Here is a 13,882-nt window from a genome sequence, read left to right as displayed (position 1 = left end):
AAAGATTCTGTAGCTCCATCTTAATAACCACTAACAAAAGCAATGTATCATTCTTTAAGTTTTGTAAATCTAAGTACAATTTTAAAAAAACCAAAGCAACTTGCACTAGACTATTTTATAAACTGTTATTCAACAATACACTTTTTAATCTCTTCAAAGACCAACCTTTACTAGAAGCTCTGTTACTTCATAATGACCATAGGAACAGGCATTGTGAAGTGGCACCAAATCTCTATATAAGAGAGAAAGGAATAGGATGATTATCTTAGTATGCCTAGTGCAATTCCAAATGCATCTGTAACATTGCAAATGTACTCTATTCACCTTGAACATTTTACAAAAATATCATCAGAGCTGTTCAAATGAAGTTGAGGAGAAAAAAGAAGCTGTAGAAGAACCCAGAAAATCCCATCAGTATATTTTTGAACAATAAACATTTAAGATAATAAGATGATGAGAAATTCATTGCAATGTCTTACTGCAAATGAAAAGATTCTGCTCAAACTCAGAATCCTAATCAGGAAAAGGTATCTGCAGGGGGTTTTCTGGAGTGACAGTAATTATTTCCTTTTTCACAAGAACATTGTAAGATTATCTTCTCCCTTGGTCTTACTGGCTGACGTTCTGTACAATAACTGAACAATATTCTACAGTAAAAGCAGAGCTACAGAGGTTTTAAAGCCAGCTTCATACTCTCTCAAACATACTGGTCTCAGAGGCAAGTGACAAACTGCCCAAAGTGAATACTTTCACTGTGGGCTATTAATTGAGAAATGACAGGAGTGAATTACAATCCCAAGAGGACAACTAAAGCTGTCTGCTCAGGCAGCAATTTATGGGGCTGTGTTGTGATTCTAGGGAAAAAAAGGAGGAATAACAGTTTTCATTATCTTTCATGCACATAAACACATGTTTTCAAAATAATTTTTAATTATATTTCATGTAACTAAATAAATCTAGCATGTCTGTATTTCACTACTTTTCCTGATATAACTAAACGCTTAAAAATGTCCAAATAAAAGCTCTGGAAAACAGATCTCCACTTTTTATCACATTCTTTGCAAAAAAGAAATGCAGAAACTTAAAAATACAAAGAAAATTAAGGTTTTCAATCATGAAAATATTCGCTGGCTTTCTAGTGTTGTGTGAAAGTCTTTTATTAAACAAGAGATAATGATTCGGCTAGTGAGACCTAAAAGGCAGCCCATGGTCAGCTCTATTTGCATCCTATCCATTCACAAGTCTTATGTCTGTACATCTCACAGTTTTATCGTAACAATGAGGGCTAAAGGCATAATGGCCTCACGTTAGAAATGCTTCATGGTTAAATAGTATTACTATTCTTTATCTGAATTTTAACAAATTCTGTTTATTGTGAACAAAGAACAAAATACACCTACCCTTTATCCTTAGCATGTACGTCAGCCCCGTGTTGCAGTAAGAGCTGTACTATTTTTACACGATTATACCCAGCTGCTAAATGCAAAGGAGTAGACTGAAATGACAGAATGAAGAAGTAATCAGTAACACAAAATGAAGGGTCAATTTTACATTTCTTTTTTTTCCTCCAAACTTGTTGACAGCACTAATTACTGAAGTCCTTGAAATACCATTCTACTATTCTATGAAACATCTGCAACATTAAAAAAATCCAGACATTTGATAACTACCTTTATTGTTTACTGACTGTTCTTGCAGCCACAAACACAAATCCTGAATTTACTCCATCATTAATACATTCTGGCCTTATTAAGGGATTTTTGAGTCCTGCAGTCTTTTAGCCTACCATAACCATAAATACTTTTCTGGGATAAAGTGCCTTGTGAAAGGGGAAATGGGATGGCCATTGGAAATTACGACTGCTAAAGAGGCCTTCCTGCCAATCAATAGATTAAGTTTAGAAATTACCAGTGAAGATTGTTAAACACACTTTTGTGTGTAGTAACTTTATCTTCTAAATTCTCACTCTTCACAGGGCAGTTGGATAACTGCTCTATTTTTCCAGGAAACCCACACATCAGTGGCACGAAGTGCTACAAATCAGTGAAGAGAAATTCTAACTCCTTAATTTACAAATTCATCAATTGAAATGGGTTTGTATGGTTCCTAGAGGACAAGTCTCTTATCTGGTAGTTAAAGAAAATAGAGACACAGGGGTGTTTTGGAGAATCTCAATATCTCACCACAACGCCTTAAACAAGGAAACTCATTTGGTGAATTAGGTGAATGAGTACTTGTGCTTAATGAGCACGAGGATGCCAAAATCTGATAATAATGTAAAACTTTGCTAGCTAGGGGCAGAACTCAAGAGACTGTTTGGGATTTTTTAAAATGGAGATTGTGAACATTTTTCACACAGTTCTTTACCAACACTTATAGCACTGAATAGTTGGTTCCTGAAACAGCAGAAATAACTTGCCTAGGGTGTATGGCAAATAAGGGGCCTGGGTGTATCTCTTTGTGACAGTGACAAGAATCTATGCAAAGACCTCCCTTTGTCATTGGAGATATGAAGGGCCAGCAAAAGTCTCAACTGAAAAACTGCTTGTTTATTGCTCCTATATGGAAATACCTACATTGTTTTTCAACCTTAAAAGGACTGACAAAAATATTAGCTGTCTGCTAGAGGGATACAGTCTTATTTCCCCATGTATATTAAAGAAAATAAGACAAGATTATGTATTTAACATTCTTAAAATCTGGTCAAACAATAGCTGTGAAACATGTAAGAGGAAATTAATTGTAAATCAGGTTTTAAACAAAAATACCTTTCTGCCATCACTCGCGTGACAGTTAACGTTTAATGGTGTAAGAAGAGACATCATCTTCTCCTCATTTCCACTCCTGAAAAGCAAGGCATGAAATGGGCAGAAATATTTTTATTCCAGCTTTTAGTAGCTTATTATGTTGTTTTAATATTTTTCCATGCTGTAACATTCAGCAGACCTGTTCTGAAGCAATGTACTCAGTTCTGTATTGTAAGCATTAAAGGGAAAGTAAAAATACATTTATATAACTTTTTTTGTAGCTTTATTCACAAATTACAGCCAAAGGTTAGCATCTAGATGGAATGTCAGCTCAAAAGCCAATGTATCTATTCATTACCTACCATTCTGAAAATACAACTAAATTACAGATATCTTCCACACATGCCTACCTGGCACTTTCTAAGAGTTCATCTTTCTTGTATTCACCTGGAAGACAAAACAGAGCTTTTTTAGTTGTAAAATAAACTTCCATATCTGTAAAAAAAACACTGCCTACCATCCTCTTCCAAAACTTTACAGAACATCAGTGCTAAAAATTTGACAGTCTGTTAGTGAACTAGCACAATAAACTATTTATCCAGAACATATCCCATGACTGAGATGATGACAGCCGTATGGGAATTCCTCTTCAGAATTTTAAACCACAGAGAAATTAAAGTATTATCAGGAAGACAAAACACTATTTTACATTCATTTGACTGTTATTAGTCATCTCAAGATTATCCCTTACCAGTCAGCACTGCTTTTGCAGACGGGTCAGCTAAATCCAAAGCTGTTCTTCCGTCTGTGTTCCGGATAGCTGGCTCGGCACCATGCTGCAGCAGTACTGCAAAATGGTAAAGTTTTCCATGAGAAAACAATTCTGTAAGGCAAGGCTTCAGAGATGTTGCTTTCAGCTTAGTTATGATACAAATGAAACATCCAGTTACTAATCCTAACCTCCTCTCTCAAATCTTTAACGTCAGAATACCTGAATAGCATCTGTGGACAGTTTAAGTAGGAAAACATGCCTAGACACATTTTATGAGAAAAATGCAGAGCAGAAATGGAACAATCACAGACGAGCAGGAGGCAGTCTCAGTTGAAAGACTGGGACTAACATACCACAAAAACCAGTCTCATCAGGGTGAGTATGCTGCCTCAAATTGAGAAGTGTCTATGCTTTAAACCGTACACAGCAGTAGCAGGCCATGCATCTTGCACTCACATTGGGGCCAAACAGGCCTTGTCATCTATACAACTCTCCAGACGTGCTCCTTAATAAAGTAAATGAGAGCAAATGGCATAATCAAAAAATGTCTTGGTCATGTATCTGACTTTCTACCTTCTCCCAGTTCTTAACAACCGTGTAGGCAAAACAAGTAGTCAATATAATTCAAGTTTAGCTCCTATCCTTAACCAATTTAACATGGCTACTACAAATAAAGACAGAATTAATCCAATATAAACCAATTTTGCTCTTTCTACTGCTCTGTGAGTAGCAGCAGAATGCAGCATAAGAGACTAGACGGAGGTTAAAGAAACTCTAGCTCCATCACCTCCATTCTGAGCAATTTTCCCATTATGTCAATGTGAATTTTTATACTTAGACAATTGTAATGTAGAGATATAAAAACTTGTTTCTTATAAAACTGGCATATGAATTTAAGTTTATCAAATAATTCTAGTTTTAATCCTTAAATCAGCAATAGCTTCACAGAATAAAGGTGGTCTCTAAAAGGTTCTTAATTTTTCAGTGCAAACAAGTGCCAGTCACAGGAAGAATGAGAGAAAATTACCAATGCAGACATCTGTCTTGCCCTTAATGGCAGCTTCATGAAGGGGAGTGTAATTCCAATTATCCCGAGCATTAGGATCTGCACCATGCCGCAAGAGAAGATTGACAACTTCAGCATGACCAAAAGAGCAAGCATTGTGAAGAGGAATAAGCCCTCCATCATCTCGTGCATGGACATTGGCACCACTTTGAAGTAAATATTCAACTACATCCTTCCGACCAAAACCTGGAACAGATAAAGGGAGGAAGGGTGTTAGGGCGGTGTGAAGAGAATTTCCTGTCCCACATACACAGACTAAAACAACAAACTCAAATAACCACTCTACATAATGATCACAACTGTCATTTGTTACTAAATGAGTATTTACATACCAAGGCTATTTTTGAAACCTCTAAAAATTAAGATTAAAAATAGTAGAAAAAAAAAGTAACTATTAGTGGAACAATTAATATCTTGACAGGACTCCCATGATTCCACAGTTTCTTGAAAATATAAAAAAAATAACAAAATGCTGCCCACAAACCCTTTTAGTAATTTTATTTGGCTATTAAAGTAAAAAATATTTGTATGACATTGCTGTTCCATGGCCAGTTTGCGGATGGACCAACAGATGAGCCCTGTTAGCTGTAAGGATGAGACTGGCTATAATCCAACGCATGTACAATTCATATTCTAAGCTTTTTCTAAAAGAGTTCACATAGCATCAGAAGTATTTTGCAGAAACATGTTGTTCTTTTTTAAAAAAGCAAGTAATCAGCACTGTTCTCAGTTTAAATCTAGAAGCACGGCTATTTGCCTTCTAAGGAATAACTACCATCATGTGCACAGTTTCCATCTTTGAAATGATCACTTAAGGAAATCCTTGGAGACATAGGAAATTCATCTGAGACCATTCTCTATTGAAGACATTTATTAATATTCACAACCACAACTTAAAGATATTCATGTGCATTTTCAGTGATACCTAAAACGTTCATAAATATTTGATCATGACTAAAACACAAAAATGCTCTTATACACTGAGGCACTTTTCTACAAACCTGTCATTCAACTTAGAAGACAAAAAAATATGCTCACTTGTGCATTTGGGACTAGAAACATAAATAAGGTGAGTTCCTTATAAGACAATTCTGTAGCTGCTATTGCTTAATTTCAGATGTATCTTGCACTTTATTTACAGTAAACCAGGACATCAAACTGTATCTATGTTTTCTCTAGTAAAAGAGGCCAGAATGACTTTCGACTTCCGTCTGTAGCCATTATGTCCATCTCGTTATGTTCCAAAGGGCACTGTCTACAGAAATATCTCAAAGGTCTCATGAAAACCTCTTTTGGGTCTCAGAGATTATCAGGACAAGCAAGACTCGTATTTCGATAGGTATCAGCCTTGTGCTAAGTACCTTCTGGGAAATAACCCACATATGCAGGACTTGGCCTCCCTTACTTTGAATATTTGAGTTGCAAACTGTTTTCCTGAAGAGCTTAAGAACTGAGTGGGGATGAAGTCTTGAGCCTTTCCCTCTGACTGAATTAATCACACAGTCACGAACAGCAAGGATATTCAGATTGTAGTAGATTTAAAATTTTGTCACAAATCATCCATGGAACCTCAGTAGGTAGATACAAGTACTCACAACCATAACCTAGAAAATGATGTTTACTCCTGATAACAACACAGCATTTCAGTGACAAAGTCACTGAAGGATATGAGAAATTGTCAGCATTGTAGTTAAAACTGAACTATTTCACAGCACACTCTTTGCTAAACATGACTGTTTAGTAAATCCTTTTCCTAGATTGATAGCAACTGAAATCCTGGAGCCCAAAACCCAAACACTGGCATTATTAATTTCTGGATCCTACTTGCCGAGAGGAGATCTCGTAGACAAACCACGCATGACAAAAATAAAAAGGTCAGGAAAGGTATTTGGAAAAGCCTTTGTTAAAACCCCTCTTTCTTCCTCTTCCTTCAAAAGTATGCTCGGGACTCACCTTGCCCACTGATTTAAGATTATTATATAAATTAACTTATGTGATTTTTTTAAATCTCAGAATGAATTCCAAGGTATTTTCAAGTAACAGCACAAGACTATACTGGTGATGTGCTTCAATTCTTCGAATACATTACCAATAACACAAATTTTAGCTTGCTAGCACCTTGACTTCGCTAGAGCACATACTGTACAGCAAATTTCCTTTTGCATCTCAACGTGACTGTTACCCATCTTACAAATAACAGAAGGCATCTGCCTGTCCTAACAGAGAACAGGAGCTCAGCACACTGAGACAAGAAGTGGACCAGATGTATGATCCATGCAAAACCAATTTATCTGCACAAGCACAGTAAGCCATATCCACTTCACATGCATGCATATTTCTGCTGCCAAAAAACCCCCAAACCAGTACCTATACAACATATATCCATGCAGCCATACTGTCTATAACTTGAAAACTATAAATCTAAATTTATATGCAGCATATTTTTCATTCTTAAATAATTTTAACTTTCATAACTAGATCTTATGAATATATTTCTTATGTGTCCTGCTGATTTTTTTCTTAGGTCTTCAAAATTTAAAAAAATTCTGTTTCTAGTTTGAATGTATACTCAAAATTTGCTAAATTCTTCAGGATCTACTGGGATGAAGCTTTTAACAACTGCCAGAGTCCTGCAAACACATCATCAAAGCTGCTATTTGACAACAGACTGCTTGATATCTTCTTTCAGTACTAAAAATGCTTTCAGCTTTAGTTATGTTAGAAAAAGCCTCTCATCAAATTTTCTGCCCAGAAGTTACATGTTTGGTAGTCCAACATCACTCATTCTTCTGCAGAAAGCATTCCTGGCCCTGAAAGTGTTGATGTATAGCCATGTTTTTGAATGTAAAATGGCAATCTGAGCAGGAATCAGCACAATGATTGAAACCAGCTGCAGTCAGCTTCATTACAGGCATAGAGAGCTCACCTGGATGCTCTCTATTTAGTATACAGGTTCAATACAACACAGTGCACAAGCAATCCACAGCTTCTTTCTGGGCAAAGTTTGTATCCATTTTGAAAATACCACAAGTACAGCAACATCTCTAAACCACCTGTAGTTATTTTAATGTTGAGACAGGCTCATTTGCATCACACCAATTTTTTTAACTTTCCAGCACTGACTACACAGCAGGACTTCCTTGAGGAGGCATCTGTACAAGAGGGCATCACACATGGAAAGAAATATTTTCTCACTATTTTTTAAAGGATATACATGTACAGAGAAGGTGGACAAACTCTATACAATGGTCCCGCCCTCCTTTCTCTTCTTTCCACTGGGAGTGGAAAGAGGGGAAGGCCTGATACAGGGATGGGAGCCATGACCTGCTCTAACAGCTCCTCTTTGCCTTTAGTCCACTGTTGCAAAAATCACATCAGCACTAAAAAAAAAAGTCCAAACCCCAAATATTGTAATTTTTAAATGGTGGGGGCTTTTGTTGGCTTCTGAAAGTCAACCAGAAGACCAGCTGAACAGTGTCACAGTTTGCACCTGTGCAAGAGAACTGTCTCATCACCACAAATCCTTTTTCCTTCTGTCCTACTGAGGGCCTCCAGTTGACATTCTTGTACCATCTATGACAGCTCACTGCACTTGTTTCCCCAAAGTTACAAACTTCTAGCTGACAAATCCAGAATATTTATCACAATAGAAACTCGTACATTTTAAAATGTATTTATTTACAGTCACTGCTGTATCATAAGCTGACATCCATCTAATTCTGATGGGATGAAAATCCAATGAAAACCCATGAGTTTCAAAGTTTCCAGTGCTTTTTTTCAGTTGTTTACCTCAACTCTGGTAAAGGACAAAGCCTTTGGACCCATGTACAAGATGAAAATCACATTTCACATGATAACCATTATGGCATTTTGTTTACCTGCATGTAGAAACTGGAAGGCTCATATCAGACCACATTATGCTCCAATTCTCTCCTGCTTTGCCCAAGGCGTTCATTTATTTGGTGAATTTCATTTTGCAGGAAAGGCATTTTGGTTCCTGTCAACTCCCTAAAACCTTGCGATACTTTGAAGTTTTACATAAATTGTGATGAAAAGGATTGACTTAAAGTATATGCAACTTATGGTGAGAGAGGACTAAGCCCATCATGTTGCAAAGTCTGGTGGGCTCTTCAGCTTCAGTATAGCTTATCTACCACACACACAATTACGTACTGCACAATCCAAAGAGCAACCTTAGGCAGAACCTGAATACATATCGTGTTTAATAATGACACATACCCAAGGGGTCTTGTTTGCATTTTAGAAAATATATTTTCATAGAATGGTAGGGTTGGAAGGGACCTTTATAAATCATCTAGTCCAACCCCCCTGCAGTAGCAGGTCCACCTAGATCAAGCTGCATAGCAACGCTTTCAGGTGGGTCTTGAAGACCTCCAAGGAAGGAGACTCCACACCCTGCCTGGGCAGCCTGTGCCAGGGCTCCATCATCCTCACAGTAAAATAGTTTTTCTTATGTTTAAATGGAATTTTTTGTGTTCCACTTCATCCCATTACCCCTTGTCCTGTTGCTAGATACCACAGAAAAAAGGGATGCCTCAACCTCCTGACATCCACCATTTAGATATTTGTAAATATTAATAAGATTCCCCCTCATTCTCCTATTCTCTAAACAGCCCCAGTTCCCCACCTTTACAAAATTGCTATATAAGACCTAAGAAAAGACTTAAAAAACCAGATTTCAGACCAGAAGTCCAGATCCCAGAATGCCGTTAGAAAAAAGGCAATGCAACACCTAGCTTCATATTTCAGCTCCATCTCTTCCATGAAACAAAGTCTTGAATGAAATTAGTCAGAGAAGTTTTGCAATGTGTTTTCTAAGAACACCTAGCCACCTAAGCTAAACAAAGCAAGAACTTGCTTTCACTTCCTGAAATGCAATTCCTTTAGAGACAGCAGACAAAAGAAGCTACTATTACTCTGATTGTGAACCATGAGGGGGAAAAAGCAAAGTAAAATAAAAACAATAACCCCCAAACTCAGGATTTACTCATATCCATCTTTTACACTGAGTCTACTTCAGGTAGTCTGACCACAGCAGAGTTCTACCTGAAGCAATGGAAGGGTGTTAAATCAAAAAATTAAACAAGTATTTTATGTAATACATTAACCAGAAACTTTTGCATCTCATACAGTCTTGTGAGAGGAGCAATTCTTTTCTCTGTATCAAGTCTGAAGCAGACATAAACATGGTAATGGTCTGTTTCATATCAGAAGGCTAACAACTACACAAACAAATATTCCTTTTTTAAAGAAAAAGCTCTCTATGGATCCACAGCTCTGTTTCTTCTAAGTCAAGACAGACCACTCATGTACAGAGAGACAAACTAGAGCACTATACTACATGAAGATCTCCCTCCTGGACCCAAAAATCAACCGAACAAAAATCAACCATAACAAAAACCCAAACTCCTCACTTCTCCAAAATGCTGTTCAACATACTCATTTGTTTAGAATTTCAGAGTTTATTAGTGACACGGAGGGACTGCTGCATATAAAATGATAGCTGCAGAACTGTTTCCGTCTTACAGGGTATTTCGAGTTGTGCCCTGGGCTCCTGTATTGATCAAGCTTCTTAAATCTGTGAAATGTAGCCTAAAGAGACTTTCAAGAACCTGTTAAGTGTATTGAATACATGGGAAAGACACTTTAAGTAGAAAAATTTTCCAAAACACAAGTGCACTGCACAGGTGATGTTGGTTTATGTGCAGAGTTCAGGGAACAGTGCACTACAAAGAAACAGACATTTTTATTACAATCCATGTTGTTTAGCTGAACAGAAGCTGTCATCTTCTGCAGCCGACAGTCTCGCAGTGCTACATCTAATGCCGTAATCGAATCAAAACAAACAACATGAAAACAAGAGTGACAGTCAGGTCTTTGTCTCAAAAGGTGGGACACAATCTTTTGGCCTGTTGCCAGTGAAAGCAGTTGTTCTGTGATGTCAGTGTTTGTGTAAGTCTCGAATTAACAAAGTCTGTTTGCAATAGAATGCAAAAAATACTCTTTATGAGCGAAATTCTCAAAATGAGCAGGCCTGCTGGAAACAGTACCTGGGACACACATCACCTGTCACAGCACGAACAATCTAAACCCCAGTCCAGATGCTCTCAATCATCTAACGATTATTTAATAATAACAACAACAACAAAAAGGTAGAAGCATGACGCCACTTGTACCGCTCCACAACCACCATCGCGTGGGTAATTCCAAGTCACCCACGCGAGAGCAGGAATCGCTCTGGAGATGGCCACAACCACGGGACGGGCGCCACCGAAGCGCCCCGACCTCTCGCTGCGCACAGGCCCATCCCCGCGGCGACATCTGTGCGGAGCGCTTCTCCTCGGCCCGGCTCGGCCTTGCCCGGGCCCCGCGGTAGGCGGCGGCGCACGGCCCAGCAGCGGGCCTGGCCTCAGCGGGGCTACCCCCTCGGGCTCCCCCTCCTCCACAGGGACATTCAGGCCGGTACCTGCGGCAAAGTGCAGCGGGCTGGACTTCCTGCCTGCCGTGTCTCGGCTGTTCACGTTCTCGGGTCGCACCAGCCGCTTGACCCGCTCCACGTCTCCGTTCCTGCAGGCCTCGAAGAGCTCCCGTGCCGGCTCTGCCACTGCGCCGCAGCCCGGAGCCTCAGCTAAGGCGGCCACTCCGCCCGCGCACCGCCGCCCCGCCATGCCGGGCCGGGCCGGGCCGGGCCGCGACCGCCGCAGGCGGCCGAGCAGCCCGCGCCGCGCCGCTCACAGCCCGCGGCCCTCCGCGGCGACACCGCTCCACACGCTCCGCTGGGCGGGGCGCTGGGCCCGGCGCATCGCGGCGGAAGGATTCGGGTGGAGCAGCCGCGCCAGCAGAACCGCTGCCGGCCTCACTGCGCAGGCGCGGCACTACCCCCGACCCTCCCACCCACCCGCTGCAGGCCGGGCGCTCGAGACATGGTGGTGAGCATGCGCCGTGGGGTGGTGAGCGTGCGCGGCGCGGGGGAGCTGCGCGGCTTCGGGTGGCTGAGAGCCGGGGATCGTGTTTAGACCGACGTGACCTCGCGAACGTCCCGTGTTAACGTGGCATGTCGCTGCCTGCCGCCGTCCGCGAAGCCGGAGAAGATCTGAAACGGGATTCCTGTTCACGTGGAACAGTTCTTCAGTGTTTTTTTCAAAGTTGAGGGGAAGCAAGATAAAAGACACCACCGGCATTACCCGTCGTTAACGTGCTGCCGGCTCCTTCTCAGGGAGAGATTGAACAGTGCCAACAGTTTTCCCCAGAAGAAGAGAATGTTCCTTTAGTGCTTACAGCAACTGAATGTGGATTAGGAGGTGACAGCTGTTGAGGGATTTTTTTCCCCTGTAAAATACCCAAGTCTGCATTTTGGTGCTAATAATTTTGTGATAGTCACGTAGGTATTCACATATTTCCTGATCCCCATGTAGATATTCACATAGCAAAACACATTGCTCAAAAGGAAGTTAAGTGTTTGCATAATAACTATTCAATGGAACTTACACAATATGAATTAGTATTTTCTTTCTTAATGTCAGAAACAGTATCATTAGTTGACTTACCCAATTGAAGGTCTTGGGAATGAACAGTGTTGCCTTCTCTCTTACAAGCCTAACAAACCTGATGGAGAAGTTTGAGCCTAGATGGGACTAACTAGAGGATTCATTCGGTAATTCAGAAATGTATTTTTCCACTCATAAAAGACTTCGGAAAAGTAGTTGAATAGTGTCAGTAGCTTCTTGTGCCAAAGGCAGGGAAGATGTGCCTCTATTGAACTTTCAGACCATTGTTGTAAAATAAATGGCCTAAGAACCAGAAAAGAGATCGGGCTGCTAATTTGTGCAGTCTTTTCTGTTAAAACATCCATATCTCTGAAATCAGGCAGCCACATCCAAATTGCTTACCCCTGGTCGATGCTAATGCCTAAACTGTGCCCAGGATTATTTTTTTTTAGGGAGTAGCTCTACCAGGACAAGAACCAACTACAGTTAACAGGTCAAAGTCCAGTGCCTGTGTTTATGTTCTGGCATTTTTTAGTTCACTAATCTACACATAACCACAGGTGAAATGTGACAGAAGAATGCAGCCAGCTCAACGACAGAAACCACGTGCTTTGACAAACACGTTGTGCCATGGTCATGTGTATTTTCTGTGATCCCGCTGCTTTTTCTCCCCATCACCATTTAAATCACAAGCTGTGGTTGGCAGGCAGGGAGAAGTCAGGCTATGACCAGAGTCCCTCTGTCACCTTTGTCACACATACATAATTCATCCACTGCTTTACATGGGGCCATAATGTTCTGGCATAAACTGTCATCAAATGTGGCTCATAGGCCTGCAGTCATCTCAGACCTTCCCAGCTTCTTCAAAATATGCATTATGAAAACTGTCCTTTCTATACGCATGCTCCATAGTCTGAAAACAAGACCTGTAGTACTGCTACCCTTTTTTAGCCTCTTTAGCATAGCTGGAAAAAAAGATACAAGCTCTTGAGTTCATAAACCCTTCTTCAGGCCTTCTGCCTTCAGCAGAAGTAGCAAATGGATTAAGTTAGCTGATTCCGTTGCAAAAGAAGGAACCATGTATCTAAAAATTTATGGAAATGTAAATACCTCTGTAAATGCAAACATGTCCTACTCCTCAGGTCTTCTAAAGGAGTTCAGAACAATTTTCACTATAAAGTCTGTGTATGTTTCTTTCCTTGGCAAAACTAATTATCAAATACTAATGAAAAAAAAGATAAAAAATATTTATAAAGAGCATGATCCAAAATAATCAAACTCCCCATTCTTTTCTTATTGTTATACCAAAACCATACTATTATTCTAAATTAGCTATAGTTTGACTTCCTTTTCCAGTATGGCTTCCTGATAGCTTGAGTGTAAAACTGTGGCACGTCCCTGTAAAGGGAAACCAATTTTGAACAATATTATACTGTAAGTGCAGGACTTAGCCTTGAATTTAGTGAGTAAAAGACCCTCAGCATACTTTAGGATTGGCATATTAATAGCTTTCACACTGACTTTTGAGATTCATGTCATGTAAAATAAACATATTTTAAATTTTATTTTATATTTAATTTTATTCGATCTTTTGTACAATTGTACAATTGTATGATTAGGAAACTATATCTGAATTATATGTCAAATCCCACCCAATATATGTGGTAGGAACGTCTCTAGAAGCAGCAGCGGGGTTATAACCCATCTGATCCTAGCAACACCTGAGAGGCTCAGCCATTGGCAGCTCAGAAACTTTAACTGCTATTTTTTTGTGTGTATTTAATTTGTG

At 39.8% G+C, this 13,882-nt stretch overlaps 1 protein-coding gene across 2 annotated transcripts in view; it reads right to left on the bottom strand.

The window, feature by feature from the left end:
* The window catches only part of TNKS2 (tankyrase 2), a 30,758-nt gene extending 19,464 nt beyond the window's left edge, over positions 1-11,294 (bottom strand). For both annotated transcript variants that reach the window (XM_062000812.1, XM_062000813.1), the window contains exons 1-7: positions 11,073-11,294; positions 4,547-4,771; positions 3,499-3,594; positions 3,158-3,194; positions 2,769-2,844; positions 1,401-1,495; positions 166-232 (exon numbers count right to left, since the gene is read on the bottom strand). In XM_062000812.1, the coding sequence (XP_061856796.1) occupies positions 166-232; positions 1,401-1,495; positions 2,769-2,844; positions 3,158-3,194; positions 3,499-3,594; positions 4,547-4,771; positions 11,073-11,274 (798 nt within the window). In that variant the 5' untranslated portion in view covers positions 11,275-11,294. The remainder of the gene's footprint in view (positions 1-165; positions 233-1,400; positions 1,496-2,768; positions 2,845-3,157; positions 3,195-3,498; positions 3,595-4,546; positions 4,772-11,072) is intronic.
* Between the last annotated feature and the right edge of the window lie 2,588 nt (positions 11,295-13,882).

This window comes from Colius striatus, chromosome 8 (assembly GCF_028858725.1).
Source record: "Colius striatus isolate bColStr4 chromosome 8, bColStr4.1.hap1, whole genome shotgun sequence".
Classification (NCBI taxonomy): domain Eukaryota; kingdom Metazoa; phylum Chordata; class Aves; order Coliiformes; family Coliidae; genus Colius; species Colius striatus.
Note: the sequence above shows the minus strand (reverse complement) of the source record. Positions and strands in the feature narration are given on the sequence as shown.